This window comes from Ptychodera flava (genome assembly GCF_041260155.1).
Source record: "Ptychodera flava strain L36383 chromosome 3 unlocalized genomic scaffold, AS_Pfla_20210202 Scaffold_25__1_contigs__length_14229661_pilon, whole genome shotgun sequence".
Lineage (NCBI taxonomy): Eukaryota > Metazoa > Hemichordata > Enteropneusta > Ptychoderidae > Ptychodera > Ptychodera flava.
The window spans coordinates 7,121,328-7,143,889 of record NW_027248279.1 but is presented as its reverse complement, the minus strand read 5'-3'; the positions used below and the strand labels follow the sequence as shown (position 1 = coordinate 7,143,889).

Below are 22,562 nucleotides of genomic sequence, written 5' to 3'. Positions count from 1 at the left end.
TCAAAGTGTATCAGACTTGGATAATGTAATCACAATGTCCCTATGGTGAGTGTTACCTGGATCTGTTTCATCGTACTCTTTGTTGCGATTGGTCGCTGTGTCTGAGATAACTTCGTCGAGTCGTTGTCGTTTTCCTCCTAGATTGCCTGTATTCATTGACGGGATGTTATTTGTAAAAGCTGATGTGGTAGGTGTCATTGCCTTTGATGATCCATCATGAAGACGTTTAGTTTGCGGCACACTTTGAGGGAAGCTGATTCTGTTGACCAAACATATCATGTAGTAAATAATATTGACGCTCCAGGGTTCACTGAATCTTACCACCAGACTTAAACTGACAATGGTCCATGTCTCGATATATGTTACCCGAATTGACACTTTCAATAACTTTGCAATCAGTAGCTTACTGAAATGAAACTTCAAAATGTACGTCAATGAACCATATAATATTATGATTAATATCACAGGTACATTTCGTAAATTTATGATAGCATATTTTGTTAAAATTTTATAAAATATTGTTTGGAAATCCTAATATGTCTTTCAGATCATCTGCATGTCATTGTAAGCAATGTCAATAGTACAAAAAGAACTGTTTCTGTCTATAATTTCCAGATTTTACAAAGTTTCAGTGATTCTGGAATGACACTTCTGTATATTTACAGTGAATGTCTACACTAGGAGTGTACCTACACAGCTAACGCTATTGCCATGACCTATGTAGTGTAGTTATGCATGCTTGAACCTTTGTGCTGTGAACAAAAGACCCTTTTGTGGTCCGTTTAGTCAGAGCATACCGCCACAGCCCTGCACACTAAATATCATTTTGTGTTTGTGAAAGTAGCCCCTTATCCGGCAGCTATTGGTTTAGATATGTCCGAGTTGCATTTTGCAGCAGGGCGCCCTCATGCTAGTTTGGAAGAAAAACAAAACTACTTCTCAACGGCCAGTGGGCAGCTTCGTGCCAGATTGGCACGGGCACCACCTAGGACTTTGCATGAAAAATATTTTTGCAACTCATTTAATATAAAGTTAGCAGGAAATTTTGGACTTTGTGTAGATTTGAAATTAGAGCTGCATAAAATGTGAAATGTTAAAATTTGGTAGTGTACAAAGACTGGTTCGAATAATAAGAGTCTATATTCTATGGTACAATATGCTCAAAAACAGTTTGTCCTGAATTCGACCACTGTATATCACCATGAGCATCCCTCGGACACCATATCTGAGCTAGTAATGTATATAGCAAGTCATGATCGAAATTCCTTTCGTTTCACTTGTCTACCGGATGAATAACATTTTCAAGTTATAATATTCCTGGCATCTACTAATACTTTTAGTACTCACTTAGGTGACAAAATCGTATTGAAGGTACTGAGAATTGCACAAAAACATATCGTTGACCGATTTAAACGACATGAAAAGTGTTGATAAGGGAATGATTGGCAATCTTACAATCTGGTGTACATCAAAGGTGATGACACTCTGGAACTAAAACCATTAGTTCCACCGAAGCCCAGTCCAGAAATTTTGCAATTTGTCATTGCCTGTTTGTAAAGCAAATATAGCGACTGCAACTATTGCTCGTCCTTTAGAAATGAAGGAGGAAATATAAACTGTGATATCGCATTTATAATGACGCTGGAGATCATACGGTGCGATCAAAGGAAAAATATAGATTATTGATTAGTGAAGATTGACCGAATACATTTCGGAATAAAGTATAAAAATGAAGTTAGTGATTTCGAGACTGACCGTCCCTCCCGGCCTGTGCAGCAATTTCATTGGAACACGATTGGAACTAATTTGGGATAATCTAATATTTATATACCTTAAAATTCTCAAAAGTATTAAGAGCTCTACAGCTGAATATTACAATGTCGTATAACTCACTAAACAAGTGTATAGTAGATGAGCTCACATTTGCAGATTAAACTTACATTACTTCACTATCCAATTATCCCAAATTAGTTCCAATTATGTTTGGATTAGATACATTTCAACTTCTCTAAGAAATAAACTCTTTACCGTAATATAGTAAGGCAAAATACAAGATCTATGCCTATTAAAACTTTACTTGTGATTTGTGGTTTCCGAATATGCATATATTTATAGAACCAGTGAGAAGAGTTAGAATTTACGGTTAGAAGTGAACCAAGTTTTACAGCTTGTAGCAGTTTTACGAGACTCAACCTCTATTTTGCATTTCTTGTTTTCTTTTCTCCTAATATAATGGGCACCTTTCAGGTGAAGCCAATAGAAGGTTCTAAAACAACCGATAGAGTTGTATTACGATCCAGAGAAGGTTTTCACAGAGCTGAAACAGTGTGCAGAACAATAAGAGAACAGGACTGACTTCAGATTCAAAAGGCCAATTCCACGTATTACAGCCAGCTTTAAATCATTACAAAGATAATGAAAAGTGGCAGACTTAGTGGAGATGCAGGATATTGCCAGAGACAGCCGTGGGAACCGATATCTACTTACAGTGATTGAGCCCTCCTCAAATATATCTTCTAGTGCCGAATGTAACAAAGACTTGTGAAGAACCTCTGACTGCATTCAATAGCATACTCTGCACGTCGTGCGTATGTGTCAAGATGATGCAAGATTGTCTCCACAACAAGAACATTTATTAGTTTCATATGTACAGAGATAAGAAAAGCAGCGTTGCAGGACATTTCAATCAGACGTTGATAGGACGTATTCGCAAATAGCTTACCTATGAACAGATTATGCGATGGGCCGACATCTGAATAACTTTAAAGCTAAAACAATGCAAAGTATGGGAGTATTCATATGAAACTGAAATATGTGAAGTCTATGTATGGCCACCAAGCAATTGAAGTACTTCATAGCCATGCCCTTGGAAGGGAGGGTAGCAAGCAAAAGTTCACCATTGCTGGAAATTAATGTTCTGATAACAAAGTGCAAGGGCACGTTCAATAAGGGTACCAACTCTCCGATTTCAGTCATCATAATAAAAGTGAATGCTACAGAGACCTATTCATCTTAAGAGAGATGGAATAGATATGAGCCCTTAGCAGTCAGAAAACATGCATAAACCAAGGAATGATGCACAGGTTGTCCCGAATAATATTAAAGATAACTTCCTCTATGAGACATACAGTTTGGTACGCATAATAATATTAATGTGAGTGAAAATTCATTCATAAAAGTAACGGATTTGTCAGTATTCGAACATCACTCACGTGAATTTTCTTTGGAAACTCCTTATTAATTTTCGACATAAATCAACGTTATCTTTTTCTTTTTATCAATGTACGTTAATAGTAACAAAACGAGCTTGTTGAAAGATAATGAGGAGCGGTTTTTGGCTCGAATTCAAAATAGTAGGCGTGTTCCAAAGTTCGGAAGTTCAACAAGAAGGCGAAATTCAGGAACTGTGGCGCATGATATGCGTGCATAATACAATAACTTAAACCTTCAAATTTACTAAAAATCTGCGACAATAAAACTGCACTGCTGTTGTTAGAAATGGCAAGCACTTAGCGCTTCCTCAACTCGACTCGTTGACTAGCGACTGCTACTAGATACCTTGCATAGAACACCCTGCTACTGTGTACTGTCTATGGTCATCGTCGACACTTTTAATGTTGGCTTACATTCAAGTAGACAACACAAAATGTAAGAGTAACGCCACGTAGATGTTAGCGCTGAAGACACTGAATAGTTAATCGCAAACAAACGCAAAAAAAAGATAAAATTATAGAGTCGAAAGAGTTTGCATTTTACACGGGTATTTACTACCTGTATTTCTCTATGCTTCTTTTAATAACCTTCTACTCTTGCGTTTAGAGAAATTGAAAATCATTTCTGAACAGCTCATTTTGTTCGTTTATGCCAAGGTAGTCCGGGTCCCATTTCCACCACATATGGAATATGGATTAATTGTAGTCACATACCAAATTTGAGACGTCATAGTATAGGAATAATTTTGTCTACGTATGTTATAAATTGTATGATGAATCAATATTAGCTGTTTGGCTCTTGCCTATTCTGTGACTTTAGAAATAATTAACAAGACTGGAATTGGGTCTCTCACAATATTACCTCTGAACAGAAATCTCAAAGTAGCAGTTGCAACAAAATATATTTTCTCGAGCAGAAAAATCTAATTCTAAGCTTACAAGAGATAAACGTGGCAACAGCAGGAGGTGTTAGTGTTTTGGGAGCAGTGAACAGTGCAAAGGCATTTACAGGAAGCTGTATTCTCCGTCTCAAGGTTATCAAGCAGAATTTACGAAATGATTCAGGAAAGAGAAAGGCATGACTAGGCCTTACACAAATTCAACGAAGTCACTGAGAAATATTGTGAACAATAGGAAAATATTCAAGACTGGAAAAAAATTTGATAACATGAAGATTAATGAAAGAGAACTAAATGTGATAACTTTGCTGACTATTATACCGGCTATGCTAGCCAGAAGAAATAGGAACTCATTGACTTGACAGGCGGACTTGCTGTTTATGGAATTTGGATGTTGGAGTATTGTATTTAACTACATACCGCGATGGCCATTTTTGATCGCACTCTATCACTTTCCAATTCGTAATTAGAAATTGTTTGATTGTGCTTGTTATGTTGAATAGATTAAAGGTAGTTGTGTTGACGACATTGTTGTTATGCCATTACTCTTTTCTTTACCGATGTGGTGTAGCTGATGTTAAGTCTTACTTTTTTCTTTAATATGAGATCTTTCTGCTTTTAAGATATTGACATTTTTAGATAAGACATAAAAAGGATAAAAGCATCCTCGTTCAAGAACAGACCAAACAGGGAAATAGAACAAATAAACCATGTTGACCTATTTTACTACACAGTATCACTAGGAAAGGTAAAACCGGTGTGTTAAGTTGCCTTCATTTCATTTATGATCAAGCAGTTCTAGCCGAAATTTTCCAGAAAAACCTAATATTTCAAATAAACTAATAAAAACATTAACGATATCCCCGTTCAAGCAAAATTCAAACATGGATAGTACAATGGAACTATTCGGCAACATACCACGCAACAGTCAGACAACAATATAACGAGCTTAGCATACATCATTCATGGACAACGGCTACATCAAACTAAAGATGTGGGAATACATATCAATACGAGTGACTGATGAAGGGATCCAACTTCAGTCCCGAAATACTATCAGGACGAATGAAATATACAACGTTTTGTTATGGACCAATGTCACATGACCAAAGTCAAAGCCACATCGATTCACCAGTGTACCGCCATTTTTACGATGAAACATGGCGGGTTATGAAATAATGAAACCATATTGATCGACTCAGTATACTGTACCAGTAACAAAGTGCGGGGTAGAAGCGATGTGTGAAGTTGCCTCTTCTCTCTCTCTCTCTCTCTCTCTCTCTCTCTCTCTCTCTCTCTCTCTCTCTCTCTCTCTCATGTGTTCTGTGTCAAAATCAGGCATATTATATATATATATATGTATAATATATATATGTTTATTAATACAGAACAATTGCACGAGGAAATACTAAAGCCACGACGATTTTATTGCAAATGTTAATTAACTTACACATTTGCAATTTCCTCTGCGGAAAGCGGTGTTGTAGTCGTGTTAGGGTTATTGGTTGATGGCATGAAACTCTGTGCTGGCAACGGAACTAGACTTGGATGTTGGTTATGAGAACCTGTGAAATAAAGGTTGACATTTTAAAAAATCGGGTGACAGAACGACACAGATTAATGTTTGATTTAAATCAAGAAAACTTAGTGCTAGTACACTCAAATCGACAATGCGACGGCCATTCTTCCATTCTCCGGTAGGTCTACTAGCGACACTATCATTTTCCACTACCCCCTCTTGTATAGTGAATCGGACGTCACACTTCTGACTTACTGTACAGTCAGGCTATTGTCATCTTGAATTTTTTATCTCTTCGCTGAATTCTCGTACCTTCCAGCGTTTTTGAGGGCACGATGATCATTTTCTTGTCACGATTTTTCTCCCCGAGATAGAAATTTCGCTTTACCTGCAGATGACATTTTGTACAACGCAAAAACGTTCTGAACGTCACTGTGCGCGCGTGGTTACTACCGATACATTTCTGCGCGGAAATCTGCGCAGGACGCTACTACTTTTCCGATCGTACATCCTTAACAGAATTCTTTCCAGGTGAAACGAGTCCGAATTATATTCTGTATCCACATTTCCTGCCGTTAATAATCTGTGTAATTTTTTACGCGATGAATAATATAATAATTTACCGTTAATAAAGTTTTATATCTTTGCATAACCGTCAAAAGCTCGAACAAACATTGATTTGCAGGAATACATACCTTGCAAACTTGATGCTTGTGGCATCGCAACACCAGTATCGTGTGTTCTAGGTTGCGGTTGGAGGACAGGAGTTGATGATAGATTAGGAGGGCTTTGGAATGACGTTCCTGATTGAATGGCTACACCTGTGTGAATGTCTGCGTGTTGGACCGTCTGAACCTGGAATATACCAATTGGTGCAAGTTCTGCTCTTGCTCGGGTTTGAACACTTTGTGTCCCGCTATTTAGTGAAGGAACTGTTGAAGGCCAATATGTCAAAGTAGGACTCATTGTAAAGCCAGATACAATGTTCTGCATGAAGGAAGGTTGCACCTGTTGATTATGTAATTGTTGACGCCCTAGACTCACATTATCCCGTGGTGGAATTGTGCCAGAGATAGCTGATATCTGCGTGTATGCTGAAGGTAATACTTGAGGCTGATCTGCGATTAAAATGGGAGAGTACATTACAGTAACTCCTAGACTATTGAATATAAAAAGGCAGAAAAAATTTATCTCAAACACGTGCTATTCTTCCAGTTTTATAAGGTCACTTTTCAGGTTTTGACAATGAAACGAGGAGGAAGACATGGAAGATGTGGGTAATCATCAACGTTGTCAATGTCTTTGTATTTCTATGTGGTAGCGTGAAGGCATGATAAATTCATTTCTGCAATTATGCATCCCTGGCATATTTTTGCTGTAAAATATAATATCAATACGGGCGATTATTTGAAATAACGTCGTGCCAGCCAGAAATGGAAAATAAAACAGAATGTTTGACAAAATGAGGCAAAGCACACGTCCAAGTCTGGCCAAATATGCCTACTTGGCGATGGGTCGGTTAAGATGATGTTGCTGCAACAAGCCAAGCAGTTTATGAGTGATATTGTAACATTTTAGTCGATTGTGCATGTATTTGGAGTCTTAACGTAGTTTTCACTACAAAGTACTGCATAGAATAGTTGTAACGAACAAATTCCTTTACAATAGTACGTTACCTCTTATTTAACGTGATCATTGCAAGAAACTCGAGCCTATTGAGCATTTGTTTGAGACTTATTGGCTCAGTAAATCAGGTCAAGTGCTCCATCTTGACTGTTCAAGTGTGATTTTTGGCTTGCACTCGAGTAACCTTAGAAACCGAATCCTTGTCAATCACCTTCTTTCAATTAGTAAACAAGCTTAACAGAATTCTTTCCTGGTGAAACGTGTCCGAATTTTATTCTACATCCACATCTCCTGCCGTTAATAATCAGTGTAATTTTTTACGCGATGAATAATATAATAACTTTTTGTCAATAAAGTTGCTATATCTTTGCAAAACCATCAATAGCTCTAGCAAACACTGACTTGCAGAAATACATACCTTGCAAATTTGATATGAATGGTTGTGGCGTTGCAACACCAGTACCATATGTTCTGGGTTGCGATTGGAGGACAGGAGTTGATGATGGATTAGAAGGGCTTTGGAATGATGTTCCTGATTGAATGGCAACACCTGTGTGAATGTCTGCGTGTTGGACCGTCTGAGCCTGGAATGTACCAATTGGTGCAAGTTCTGTTCTTGCTCGGGTTTGAACACTATGTGTCCCGCTATTTAGTGAAGCAATAGTTGAAGGCGAATATGTCAAAGTAGGACGCATTGTAAAGCCAGATACAATGTTCTGCATGAAGGAAGGTTGCACCTGTTGATTATATAATTGTTGACGCCCTAGATTCGAAGCCAACTCACATTATCCCGTGGTTGAATTGTCCCAGAGATAGCTGATATCTGCGTGTATGCTGAAGGTAATACTTGAGGCTGATCTGCGATTAAAATGGGAGAGTACGTTACAGTAACTCTTAGACTATTGAACATAAAAAGGAAGAATAATCTAAAAATAATCTAAAAACACTTGCTATTCTTCCAGTTTTATGAGGTCACTTTTCAGGTTATTGACAATGAAACGAGGAGGAAGACATGGAAGATGTGGGTATACCGTCAACGTTGTCAATGTCTTTGTATTTCTATGTGGTAGCGTGAAGGCATGATAAATTCATTTCTGCAATTACACTTTGTGAGTCAATGTCCATTTACGAGGACAAACGTGCCTCGTTTTTACATTTTCATTGGTCAAGGCATTGATTGATTCTCGGACAACTACATCACGTACTAGAAGCAAGTATCGTTGAAGAAATCAACGAGCTTGTTGACATATGAGACGACTCTCAGAGTTGAATTAAGCCATCTTCTGAACCGTGTGCATGTTCGATGATTTTCCAAGCGGGAAATTGTGAAACTGCCTTTCTTCCTTTATTATATTTATTCAAGGCATATTGGAAAGATGTTTACATTTTTGTATAAAAGTTGGTACGATAATGGCATCAAACAGATTTTTTTATCTTTTGATAAGGGATGGAAATTTCCTTCCTTGGCATATTTGTGCAGTAAAATATAATATCGATAAGAGCGATTATTTGAAATACCGTAGTGCCATCCAGAAATGGAAAATAAAATAGAATGTTGGACAAAATGGGGCAAAGAACACTTCCAAGTGTGGCAAAACATGCCCACTTTGCGATGGTTCAGTTAAGATGATGTATGAGAAATTTATGACAGAAACAATTATTGTTGCAACATGCCAAGCAGCTTATGAGAGACATCGTAACATTTTAGTTCATTGGGCATATTTCAGTACAAAGTACTGCACAGAATATTTGAAAGAACAAATTCCTTTACAATAAGAAGTTACGCCCTTATAATTAACTTGATCATTGCAAGGAACTCGAGACTATTGAGCATTTGTTTTGGGAATGCTGCAGAGGTCATGATTTTTTGAAAAACAATTAGACATATTGTCTTAGTAAATCAGGTCAAGTGCTCCATCTTGACTGTTCAAGTGTGACTCTTGGCTTACACTCGAGTAACCTTAGAAACCGAATTCTTTTAAATCACCTTCTTCTAATTAGTAAATGTTTTATATATCTTTGCTTCTGGAATAAATAACTAGTGTGTTGCTTATTCCATACTGAATTTGCTTATTCAAAGAAAAAGTAAAAGAGATCCGTACCTCAAAGAGCAAAATTGCAAAACAATGATGTGTCACAAAAATGTACGAAACAAAATGGTCCATAACCTAGCACTGTGATTTGTAATTTTTCTGTATTTGTAACATTTCTCTTGCCTTCTCTCGTTGTCTTGTAATTGTTTTTTTGTTTGTTTTTGTGCTGTGAATAAACTATATTAAACATAAGTATGCATTGTACAATATAAGTAAAGAACCGTTCTTTAAATCTTTGTGGCATTTGTTCTAGTCTATTACGACATAATGGCTACTACCTGTCATTCCTCTTGAGATTAAATGATCGCCTGGAACTACTGAGCCATTATTTCTTCTTTGATGGTGTCCAAAATCCATTGCCTGTGGCATAGCTATTCCCTGTGGCGTTGTGACTGAGGGTATACTCACCTGAAAACAATTAACCATATAACCAGTCACTACATGTTCTTGAAATAAACATTTCATTGATTGAATCAAGGCCGCATCAATGCATAACTCATGTTTATCAAAAGATATGCTAGCTTGCCAAATGCATGCCATCGTGTATCCTCACTTAAATAGTAGCTCATTATACCAACAATGGAAAATGCCTAATTATATTTTATATATTACATGAAATCGCGCGAATCGCCACTGGTGTGACGTAGAGCAGGACGGATATGAAAATCCGAATTATCCTGTTCTACCTCGTCAAAAGAAACTTTTTTCTTGCACAAGTACTGTTCATACATGGATGCTGAGACGCTTGTATGCACAGACTGATCTGTGACCGATCGATGCAGTGCTCTCATGACATTTTTTTACGAAAAGATGACGCGATATATTCCAGACATAGAGACAAGGGAGGCATTACCAAGAATTTCTAGTCCTTAACATTCTAGCTATTCTCTTGAATATCATGGGGTGCCATCGGAAATAGCGCAGAAACGTTGCATGCGGTAAACCCGAAAACTACATCTCAATGTCAGTTAAACTGAATAACAGCGTAGGGCTGTAGCGACGTTATCAGCAGCCTGAACATTGCAGCGCTATGGATGTATTATCGAAAGTTGACCCAAACAACAGAACAGAGTTTTCGTCAACTGACAAGATTTGGAAGTATAGACGGGCGAGATACATGTCACTGCAAACATCCGCAAGTAAGTCCGGAAGACATAAAAATTGTGGCCGGGTACGTAATCTGGGTTACAGTGGGGGCCATCGAATGGAACTTTTCGGGCTTGCCAAGATCGTAAGCTGTGAGATTTTGAAACCCATAACAGCTAGAATAGGAACTACTATGTTTATCTGGTTGTTACCTTCACTTCCTAAATATCTTTGAAAATATTCGAGATAACTCTGGTCATAATACTTTCGTTGTCAGGCGCTAGCGTGGTAAAGTCCCACTACCAGCCGATGGCTGACTTCCTTTGGCATCAGGAAAGAGACAAAGATTGACAAGTTCACGTGACCAAATCCATATGTTTGGTTGGTGAAGATGGCTTCCAGTGTACCAAAATTAAACTTGTGAAGTTAAACTAGTGAGTGAAAATACACAGTAAATATTTGTATACTTCCAAGATGATGGGCCGTTTTGCTCATTAAATGAAAGTAATTTAAGGGCTTAAAACCAAGATTGCGAAAATATTTTTGCAATCTTCGACAATAATGCCACATCAAACGAAAGTAAGCAGACTGTTCATGTGATAAATATTCAGCTCGAAGCTGTACGGTTCTGTAATCACACTCGTATCCAATGACGCAAAACAGATAAATTCCATGGGATTATATATATATATATATATATATATATATATATATATATATATATATATATATATATATATATAATGAGAGAGGTTCGAAGCGATATACTGTGGTGCTACTTCAGAGCATTTGTTTCACTGCCAGGTCGTTTGTTTGCATTGTCTTCAATTTTGCTTCCTAACCGATTATGCGTCTAAGTGTTCGATTTCTCCTCTTCAATTTGGTTTGATTAATCTAACTGGAAACTAGCAGATAGTGTAAGACACCAAATCGCCTCGAGCTCCACCGAACAATAGTATGAAAATGAGCAACTACATCCACACATTTCAATTATGCAAAGCACAACAGAGATAACAGGCGTATTTTGGACAAATGCAAAATGTATCTAATTCTTTATGTTGTGTAAGTTTTGACATGTTAAAAAGAGTTAACTTGATGCAAAAATCATCAATATGCCAGAACAGAAACTTTTACTTACCGCATTATATCCCCTCTGATTAGCTTCAAGCAAAGTTCTGACGACTTGACTGTGACCTTCTCTGGATGCTAAATTGAGAGCATCATTATTATCCTATAAATGATATTGAAAAGCAATATTCAAAACAAATGCAACTATAAATACGAAAAAGGGATTCATGGGTTTTTCTCATCACGTATAACCCTTCGTTCTTTTTATGGATGTTTTTTATAAATTGCAATGACATAATGATGACAGGTTAAAGAGAACAAGTGTCAACGAGAGATACAATACACACATGCCTTGGACTCCGGCCGCACTAGGACGACACCGATTGCTTACGTAACTGAAGTGTTTTGAAACCATGGTACAGCACATAAAGTAAAGAAAGGTCCACTCAAATATTGCTCGCGAAGACTTACTTTTGTGAAAATCGTTGTGAAAATCGTTCTCATCAAAGACATTTTGTACCTCAAAAAGTCCCAATTTTGATATAAAGCTCATCTAGGTGCAATGGTTGCTGAGTGACAATCTCAGCAGGTGACTCATTGATATTTTTACTAATGTTGAGATAGAATTGAGGGCACAATGACTGGTTTGAACAGAAGCAAAGCTTACATGGTACGATGCAAACACAATGAAAAACAGCCTGTTCTAAATTCTGCTGCTGTACAGGGGCATGGACATCTGCCTGCTTCTCAGAGGGAGCTAGGTCAAAAAAGTACATTTCCTTTAGCTTTGGCGACACCTTGGGTTTGAGCTGTAGTGTATTATGTTTGTTGTATACAAGGTTGTGAGATTTCCTATCATTCCTCTTCTTCTTCTCTTTATGATCACCTTCAGACCTTTCAAATCATTCTGCGATAGGATTCGTGCCGTCAGTTCTCTTATTTACTCAGCATATAAAAGATTGTTACAGACTCAGTTGACACATACATTGCACAGATCAATCCATCAGAGATAGATGGATAATGACAAGTAAACTGTAGAATATGCAGAAGTTTGCTAGCGACAACCATTAGGTCCGATATCTGCTTACATCATTGATGTCCTTAGCATATAAGACAAAGACTGGTGAAGATACACTTGATGCATTCAAGAATGTCTTCCCGACGAGCACTGAACGTCCGCATTGCCTCGACTACGACAAGAAACACTACAGACTGTTCAAGGTCATGAATTCACGAAAAAAGATAAAAGCTGTGCTCCCTAAGGTGAATGTTCATTGGTTTCATGCGGAAAATAAAAAGACGCACATGGAAATATTTTACCCGTAAACGGATAAGGCGATGGACTGACGTGTTACCTGAATTACAACAGTGCAAAGCATTGAAATATTCATACGATAGCTAGTAACCATCATCAAACATTTGAAGCTCGTTAAGGACTTGTCCTTGCCAGTGACAAAAGAAAACCAACGTTCAGTATTGGTGAGAAGATTTGGATAACAACGTCGATTAGAGAGGACCTTCTAATTGTACAGAGTGGATTTTGTAGTAGCAAGATAACAGTGCCACAAATGTATAAGGAAATGACTTGCAGGATGAAGAAATGTATAATTTATTAGCCAGCCAAGTTCGAGATAATCGCAAAAAATTTTGTCATGAAACTGCTGTAATTTTGCCCGCCAAATTGGTATCTGCAAATTTGATGGCACCGAAATCCAGGAAGACTGACAATTCGGGGGCCTGACTTGGCGACGGTTTCATGCATTGCAACCACATATAGCAACTTAACTGACGGACGTGGTGGCCATATACCCTGGAATAATTCAGCAGCTCTATTTCAATCGTGTGTGTCCCCCATGTTGACCTTATAAACCGTTTCAGGGATTTTATCCCTTGTGCTGCAACTCTCAGTGATATTTGACTCCACAGTGTTGTTTTGTGTGTGCCCTCCACCTTTTCAGACCTGATAGCAATAAAATCATCTGGGCCACTTGAAACGACGGTGTTGACACCAGAGTTATTAACACCCTGCACATCAACCGATTGACTACCTGCAACTGTAGCGCAAATCAGTTCCTCCTGTGCTATACCACTAGGTTTGACGATGCTATCGTCTACAATAGCATTGTGATCTGTGAGATCAGAATCGGAAATTGAAACCCGTTAACCTGTAATTCTGTGGAGTTACTATCCACTATGGCTGTGGTAGCATGTCTGTCTGCACAAACCTGCCCGGTTATATCATATAAAACACAGCGATTAATAACAGTAGCACTACCCTCAACTATTTGGGGCAATTATCATTGCAAACATTTGTTGAATACCCTTGGCGATTCATGCAAGCATGATAACCCTCAGTACTATCATATACCACATTAATGACGCCGTGTGAATCTGATACACACTTAGCTTTACCTAATTCGTCTTGGCTACTACTCAATTCACAAAGAGCAATGCTGTTGCTCTTTAATTTGGTATATTAATTGTTACTGAAGGTACCACTGTTTGTCCCATTAGTGGTGGAACCTGTTACACCTTCAGTGTGAAGTGTTTTGTCAGCGACTGACCTGGTAATACATGAAGCAACATGTGAGTTTTGCAAAGAATGATTCGATTTGCTCCCTACTACCTCGTCATTGTCTTTTTAGCTAAGTTGTCCTTCCTTTTCCCTGAACGCTTTGTCTTTCCACGGGCACTCTGCTCGGGATGCTTGGCTAAGGTGTTCCGAAACTTTAGGCATGCTTCGCAGTAATGCTTGAATGTGCAATCTTCCTGCTTTTTACACTTGCCATATCTCTCATCAAGGCCTGCGAATGTTACAATCGCATAGCTTTTGGGATCCAGGAATGGTGGCCGTTTGCAATATTGCTAAGTTCCCCTCCATAAATTCTGCCATAGATAGATCATCGTACCATGGCGTTGCGGACGTAAACGTTCTTGGTCGTATGAACATGTGCGGCCACAAAATCTGTGCCCGTACGTAGTCAAACCTGGTCTAGAAATGCATGGATTTCAACGTACCTGCTTTGTTCGCGCCAGTCGCCATGCTTCCCAATGGAGACCCGAAGTTTGCAGAGTCGCTGTGTTGCTTGAAGTTAACACCGCCTGCCTCTGGCTGACACCATGGAAGACCTGATTGTAGGGACCATTGTAGATGAGAGTCATCTTGCGCCATGTGTCTGAGGTGAGGTAACGTCAGGTTCTTAGTGCCAGAAATCGTGTCGCGTGCAGCTCCGGCTCCTCCCGTTTTGCTGTGCGTAATTTCTCAAGTTCCAGGCTTAAGGCCTCCACTTCATTTGTTCTTGCAGCGTGTTTTTATTTCTGCCTCCAATTCTTCTTTCTCAAGTCGCAACAAGCTTCTGTTCTTGTACATTCAACTGGTGTAGCTGTAGGTTTACTGATGACCATACATTTCCCACCGTTCGGGCGAGGTGTAGCCATTTTGATTCTGCTCATCGTATTCATGGTAGCCACCTTTCCTTTTCCAGCTTTTCTTGTCGCTGGCTTTCGTCGAGTTGCTCTGGCCTGTTTTCCACTTGGTGAAGTTTCTAGTCCCAGATCCAAGATTTGTTGTTCAGCGACAGATGTGTCAGTGATGATACGATTAACTATAGAAGAAACGAAGACAGCTGTCTACGACTCCTGAGCTCAAATGAAAGTGGGGCAAAAAGTAATCATAACAAGTAGAGCGCGCTGTCTCCCGCGCTGTCAGTGTAGATAATTATGCAACATTTCTCAGGTATTGTGGCCCTTCACAATGTTGCCTACATTGTAGTGAGTTGAATGTGTCTAAAGTAAAACAACAAAAAAGTCATACAGTTCCACTTTGATTGTACCATACTCCGATATAAGGCCATTGATTTTATACGCAGCTTAGACATAGGAAGTCTCCAACCGCTAATAACAAATAAAAGCAACGTGGTCGATATGATACAGAGCTCGCGGAGAAGATGCTCTCAAAGGTAGCCGTATTGTATGTAAGTTTGAGTGATGATTAATATTCAAATTAGTTTGCGAAGAAAAGGCACTTCCATCTTGCCTGCAAAGTTGATGGGGCACCTATTTGGAAATATGGTCAGGCATTGTTGGTCTGTTTCATCAATGAAGGGCATAGGTTATCAAGACCTAATGATAACTTTCTATCGCATGGAGTGAATGTAGTTGAGGATGACCCAACTCATGATAGAATATGCTGCATATCGAACTAAAGAGTTTGGGTTAATATAGTCGACACAATTCATTGTAAATGAAAACGAATTGTAAATGAAAACGAGGTATCTTTGTTGCCATTTGATTAAATTGGTTTTGCTAGTCTCAGCTGAGTTATCTGTGTCAAGATATAACAATAGTGCACGTACACACATATAGCCCTGGGAACCTCCATTTTGAAGTTGAAATATTGACCCCGTTGCGCTTCGCGGAATACCTTAAAAGGGCATCGGTCTAGGCTGCAGTAATTGGTGAATTTAAGGATTAACAGGATGATGAACAGCTTGATACTATTCAAGAATATTTGATACTCCGTAAACTCCACGATACTTGAAACAGACCTATTTCCCAGGTAGATCGAAATACTCATATTGAAATGTGACTAACTACGTATTCGTCAATGCTACGCGAAGTTCTAAGTAATTACGAAGTTGGCCCTGTGCCTGTTGACTTTTTTGAACAACAAAGGTGCGAAATTCGGGTACGTGTTTCTAGAAAATGTCCCCAGAAACAGACTTCTAATAATATGCAATACACTACATACACTACCATTGTATTGAACCACTCTGATACTTATCTCTCTGATATTGTACTATTGTACATTAAACTCAAAGTAGAAAGATAAACGAAAATATGAAACTCTCTCTCTCTCTCTCTCATTACCTTATCGACAGCATTCATATTCATGCCTTTTTCACAAAGAACACTTGCAATACGTGGATGTCCGTTAAGGGCTGCAAGGTGGAGAGCATTTCTATTGTCCTAGTTAACGAACAAAATGCATATAAAATTATTTATAAGAACAAAATGGGATATTATTGCCATTTTGCTTGCATCATTGTAAGCTATGCTATATCAAGTAATAATCAATCAATCACACACAATCAATATTTGAAGACGTTGAACTTCAGCTTCTGACTTATCTTTAACCGACTAAAGGAGAAAAAAATTGCAGTTTCTATTGTTTTAACATTAAAGTGGCACTTCCACTTGGTAACATTTTTAAAACACATTTTTAATGCAAACGGTCGATATTTGACGTGGCGACTGCGCGCGGATCGCGTGATATCGATAAAAACATGTCCTCAAAAAGTAAAAGTTTCACTTCCGGTGGCCCACCTAAATTCAGACCCACCTAATATTTTACACATAAAAACTGATATCTATGTGGTATTGGTTAAAAATGTAACACAACTGATTGAGAATAATGAAAACGACAAAAACTTAGGAGAAGTTTTTAAAAACTTACCTGGGGTAAAGGCATACTGCTGTATATAAAGTCTTCGCAGTGGGAGGTAAATTAATTTTTCGTTCGTTATGGACTCCCAAGAATCAGCACAACAACAAACCTTCAGGGATATCGAGCCATAAACGATGATAAAACTTCGGGATGTGAAAAATACGCTGGGGAAATGACATGTTTTTTATCGATATCGCACGATCCGCGCGCAGTTGCCACGTCAAATATCGACCATTGGCATTAACAATGTGTTTTAAAAATGTTACCAAGTGGGCGTGCCACTTTAGCATCAGATTAATTATTGTAGGTTTTGTTATTGATTATTCAAACTAACCTTATCTGTGGCACATATGTCGATTCCGATATCACAGAGATACTCAGTAACAATGAATTTACCTTCCATAGCTGCCAGGTGAAGGGCTGTTCGGTTGTCCTAGTGTGTAAAATATGGACGGTGTATGATGTTGTCATCAATGTAAATATACCGATCATCCTAATATAACCACAGATGTGTTACTTCCGTGAAAACAGCAAAGTCAAGTAATGTACGAATGACTCCGCCAGATAAGTAGCTTGCTAGAGATCTAATTTCATAGTTTTGCAAGTGGCTAATTATTTTTATATTAACGAGTGTATTCTCGAATAAGTCAAATATTGTTTCCGCATTTACCTTATCAATAGCGTTCATATCTACGCCTTTCTCACGCAGGGTTTTGGCAACTTGTAGGTGTCCATTAATCGCTGCAAGGTGAAGGGCATTCCTGTTGTCCTTTTTTGTGAAAAAAGGGAAAACATGCACATAAGTTGACGAAATGATGGAAAAGATAAGAGTGTAAGACAGTTACAGTGACTGTTTACATATTTTATACTTTAGTTTATTTGTAACCTATATACGTATTGGTTGAGCTCACTTTGGCTATGTCACAGGGACACATGTATTGGTTTTATAAGGATTCTAATAAAAGATTTTAGATGTGCGTGTCCTGCACTTGTTGTCACTGTTAGTCAATGCGTATCGTAGGCCCGCAGTTCTGTTTTGTATAAAAGAAGCATTCCTATCTTTGATAATGATAATGTAATATTGCAAACATTGATTGCAAAATATAAAGGATCAATGCTTCAAAGTTTTGTCGACGCGCGTGATAAATATGCATCACAAACTCTCAAGTACTATGCACATAAATAAATCAGTAAATATACAAATATAAACATATTAATGAAGAAATATAATTCCAAAGTGCATGAATTCTGGAGAATGTCCTATCTTAAAGTCATCGCCATTCGTGTTGTTTGGGGTCCTATTCGATATTAAGAGTGAAGTATGAATAAGAGCTAGAGACATTGCTAATGCAAAGCTAATGGACGTTTTGCTCGTTGGTGGTATCATGATAACTGAATGAAGACGGCTGAATTAAGTTACAAAATGACTAAGAATAAGATGAACGAAATTACTGTGTTTGGTAATAAACATGGTAGTGCTTGCTTGAAGTGGTGTCGAGTTGTTTTTGTTTTCTAGATATATGCCTCCTTTTGCGTGCACCTTTCTGACTCAGTGCAACATTTGACATCAAAATGATAAAAGTTTAAATAGAGCAAGTGACAATGAGAGATGCCATACACCCATGTCTAAGAGTTCATCGACATTAGGAAGAACTTCTAATTCTCATGCCATTGAAGGATGTGAATATCTATTTGATAGACTCTCTTTGTGGATCCATGGAAACAGTAAAGATCTAGTCTGGTTTAATTCGTGGGAGTAGTGTCCTTGTAACCGGGCTAAGTTGGTACACTCTTTCTTACTGCGACCCCTCCATACGCTGTAGAGTTCATGAGGTATTAACACTCACATATTCTCCATCACACATCGCATGAACAGTTTATCAACGCAATTAGTACACCATTTAGCTGGCGAACGTCAAGGTGTACTATCGCAATAATAGCAAAAGAACACCTACTGACGTTACGACTTAAACATTGCTCGAAGACTAGTATAAGATCATAGTCTGGACTTTTTGAGGCTCAAAATGTCTTTGATATGAAAACCTGTCATAACGAAGTAAAAATTCTTTAGTTTCCATCGCTTTAATGTTAAAAAACAGATTTTGTAGGTGTTGCAATTGATAATTCAAACTTACCTTGTCTGTGGCATTTATGTTGATTCCAATATCACATAGATACTCAATAAGAATGAATTTACCTTCCGCGGCTGCGAGGTGAATGGCTGTTCGATTGTCCTAGTGTGTAAAACGTTGGCGATGTATAATGTTGTTATCAACGTAGATATACACTGATTATTCTAATATAACCACAGTATAATTCAATAAAAAGAATAACCTCAAGTAATGTACGGCTGACTCTGCCAGATAAGAAACTTCTTAGAGATCTCATTGTATTTCACGTGGTTTATTATTTTTACATTGACGAGCGTATTCTCTAATAAGTCAAAATTATTTGTCCGCATTTACCTTATCAATAGCGTTTTTATCCACGCCTTTCTCACACAAGGTTTTGGCAACTTGTAAGTATCCATTCATCGCCGCGAGGTGTAGGGCATTCCTGTTGTCCTTTTTTGAACAAAAGGATAACATGCAGATAAGTTGACGAATTATGGAAAAGATAAGAGTGTAAGAAACAGTTACAGTGATTCTATACTTAAGCTTACATAATATGTTTGTTGAGATGAATTTGATTTATCTCACTGGTACAGAGATCAGGCTATATAAGATTTCTGATGAATGATTTCCCAGGCTCTTCACTTTAAACTTAATGCACCTCGTAGACTTCTTGCTCATCGTTGTTTAAATATCTTCGTATATTATTTGACCTGAGAAATAAAAATGTTACATTACAAACTCTCAAAGACGTTGAACAAAAAATAAATAGGTTAGGAAATGTACTGCAATAAACCTATCAAGAAAAAATACATACATTGTCAAAAAATGGCTTACGTAGAATGCCTTTTCTAAAAATCTTCGCCATAAACGATCGTAAGAGAAATCTGAATCTGAATATAAGCTAAAAAATGACAAATGCAAAGCTAATTTACGTCGAAAACAATTTTTTATTATGAGAACTAAATGAAGACGACAGACTTAAGTAACAAATGATTAATAATAAGACGAAACAGTAATTACTTTCGACTTTAATCATAATTATAGCAGTTGCTTATACGAGTATCATTTTTTTCTTGTATGTATGTATGTATGTATGTATGTATGTATGTATGTATGTATGTATGTAGTTCATCAAATATGCCAATGAACCCTTCATTAACTTGACACTACTCAATACTTTATGGGACAGATCTATCAGATCAATATTTGTAACACGTTACGTCAAATTCAATGCTTTTATTTTGGAGTAATATCACTAATTTCAAAGTTCATTAAAATATGCAAATGAAGTTTTAATTAACTTGACACTGCTTCATGTTTCTCATGACACAATTAGAAATTTATCAGATCAGTTTCACCAAATTTGGCGCCATAATTTTAGAGTTATATACATAATTACAAAGTTCATTTATATAAATGAACTCTTAAAAATTAATTTCACACTACTAAATGCTTTACAGCACAATCAGATATCTGATGGATAAGTATCTGCAGCAGATTTCATCAAATTTGGTGCAGTTATTTTAGAGTTATATGAATAATTACAAAACTTAATAAAATATGGAAATCGGCTATTTATTAACTTGACATTGCCCAATGTTTCTCAGTGCAATTAGATACATATCAGATCAATATCTGTAGCAGGTTTTTCCGCATTGGGTGCTGTATTTTCAGAGTTATTTCCAACCTACGAAGTTCATTAAATATGTAAATGAAACCTTAATTAACTTTACATTATTCAATGCTTTACAACTCAATCAGACATTTGTCTGTCAAATCTGGTGAAGTTATTTTGGAGTTATATGACTAATTACAAAACTTAATAAAATATGCAAATCGGCTATTTATTAACTTGACATTCACCAAATGTTGCTAAGTACAATTCGATATATATCAGATCAATATTTGTTGCATGTATCATCAAATTTGGTGCAGCAGTATCAGAATTATGTCACTAATTACAAAAGTTCAATAAATATGCAAATGGGGAGATAATTGACATGACATAATGTTCTGAGATTGTTATCCGTGAAAAGTTTCATGAAATTTTGACACAAAGAGTATTGTAATGAGGGGTGTTATAGAGTACAACGCAATATATGTAACATAAACGAATAGGCATATCTAATGGATGGGGTTTACCTTATCCTTGACGCCAATATCACAGCCAGCATCGATGAGAATTCTTAAGGCATCAGAGCGTCCCTGATTGGCAGAAAAGTGAAGGGCTGTAGCTCCTTCCTATAATGATATTTTTATGAACAATGGAAACATAATCATCACCCTCATGGCCCATAGTTATAATAAACCTGAGATTAATTTAAGATTGTAAAAAAGGTTATTCTTACTTAAAAATATACAAACAATTGTTATTATAAACATTTCATTTTCATTACAGCTTTGCAGGGTAGTGTAATAAGAACATCAACAAAGTGCACAAATTCATAATTATCGTGCATATGTGTCGAAGCTCACAAGCACAATATCGCTATTTTAAAAGCTTATTTATGACCAGGAAAGGGGCGTAGTTTCTCCCTGCCGTAAATATTAGCGCCAGCATCTAAACAACATTATTGCGCCAGAATGAATTCTGCTAACAGCAACCATAGGGAGGAGGGGAAATCCTGTCTGTAATGATAATGATGTGTCATAGCTTCTCAATAAATGAATGTAGAATAAAATGACCTTACTGTTGAACACAGAAAACCACTGCAATGTCGAAGGACAAACTATTTAATATCCATGAGTGTAGAGCAAAATGACCTTAATGTTTTATATTGAAGACAGAAAGGCAATGGAATATTGCGTGTTATGTTCTACAACACCGTAATCTCGTTTATCTCAAAATACTGGTGAAAGGAATATTTTACGTCGCATACAAACGGCTTTATAAATACCTATTGTTATGTAGGTCATTTCCCCCCACACTCATCATGACCTGAGTTCAATTAGTCTAGAACATTCTCAAGGTCACTGCCCTTAATGACCTCACAACCTTGAATTCAATTAGTCATGTTTGGAATGTTCTGGAAAGTTGATTAGTTGTGTAAGAGAGATAATTTTAGAACAGTAATTAGTCAATAAAAGTTCTAGACTGTTCTTATATGCTCTTATGTAAGCGCATGTGTATAAAAGGGACGTGCACAGCTTCCAGTCAGACTTTTGGGATCGTGTCTCTTGTGTGTTACTAAACTCCAGCAGTAGTCATTCTCAAGACTTTTCAAGACCTTCACTGCCAACGCTGGATTTATACTGTGGACTTTGTGCAGCTTCCAGCCTGCAAGCCAAAGGACTGTTCATTCATCCGACTGACTGTTACAACTCTGAGACTGGAGCTTTGCCGTCCCAGCTGAGATAAGTAGTCTGTACACTTTTAAAGCTTGTACTCTATCCCTGACTTAGCAATTACTTTTATTTTGTAATAAATTTTGTTAAACGTTAACTGCTGAGTTCACCTTTGTTCGTTTTCTCTGCACGTAACACTATGTAAAAAACAAAA

General features: G+C 37.4%; 1 protein-coding gene across 1 annotated transcript; it reads right to left on the bottom strand.

Annotated features, from left to right (window-relative positions):
* LOC139125230 (ankyrin repeat domain-containing protein 50-like) lies at positions 1-21,687 on the bottom strand. The gene is made up of 11 exons (XM_070691327.1): positions 21,206-21,687; positions 19,415-19,513; positions 19,085-19,183; positions 17,620-17,718; positions 17,284-17,382; positions 16,373-16,471; positions 11,574-11,666; positions 9,628-9,757; positions 6,326-6,748; positions 5,562-5,676; positions 1-259 (listed from the first exon to the last, which is right to left on the bottom strand). The coding sequence occupies exons 2-11, from the start codon at positions 19,481-19,483 to the stop codon at positions 1-3; spliced, it is 1,485 nt and encodes a 494-aa protein (XP_070547428.1). The 5' UTR covers positions 19,484-19,513; positions 21,206-21,687.
* Between the last annotated feature and the right edge of the window lie 875 nt (positions 21,688-22,562).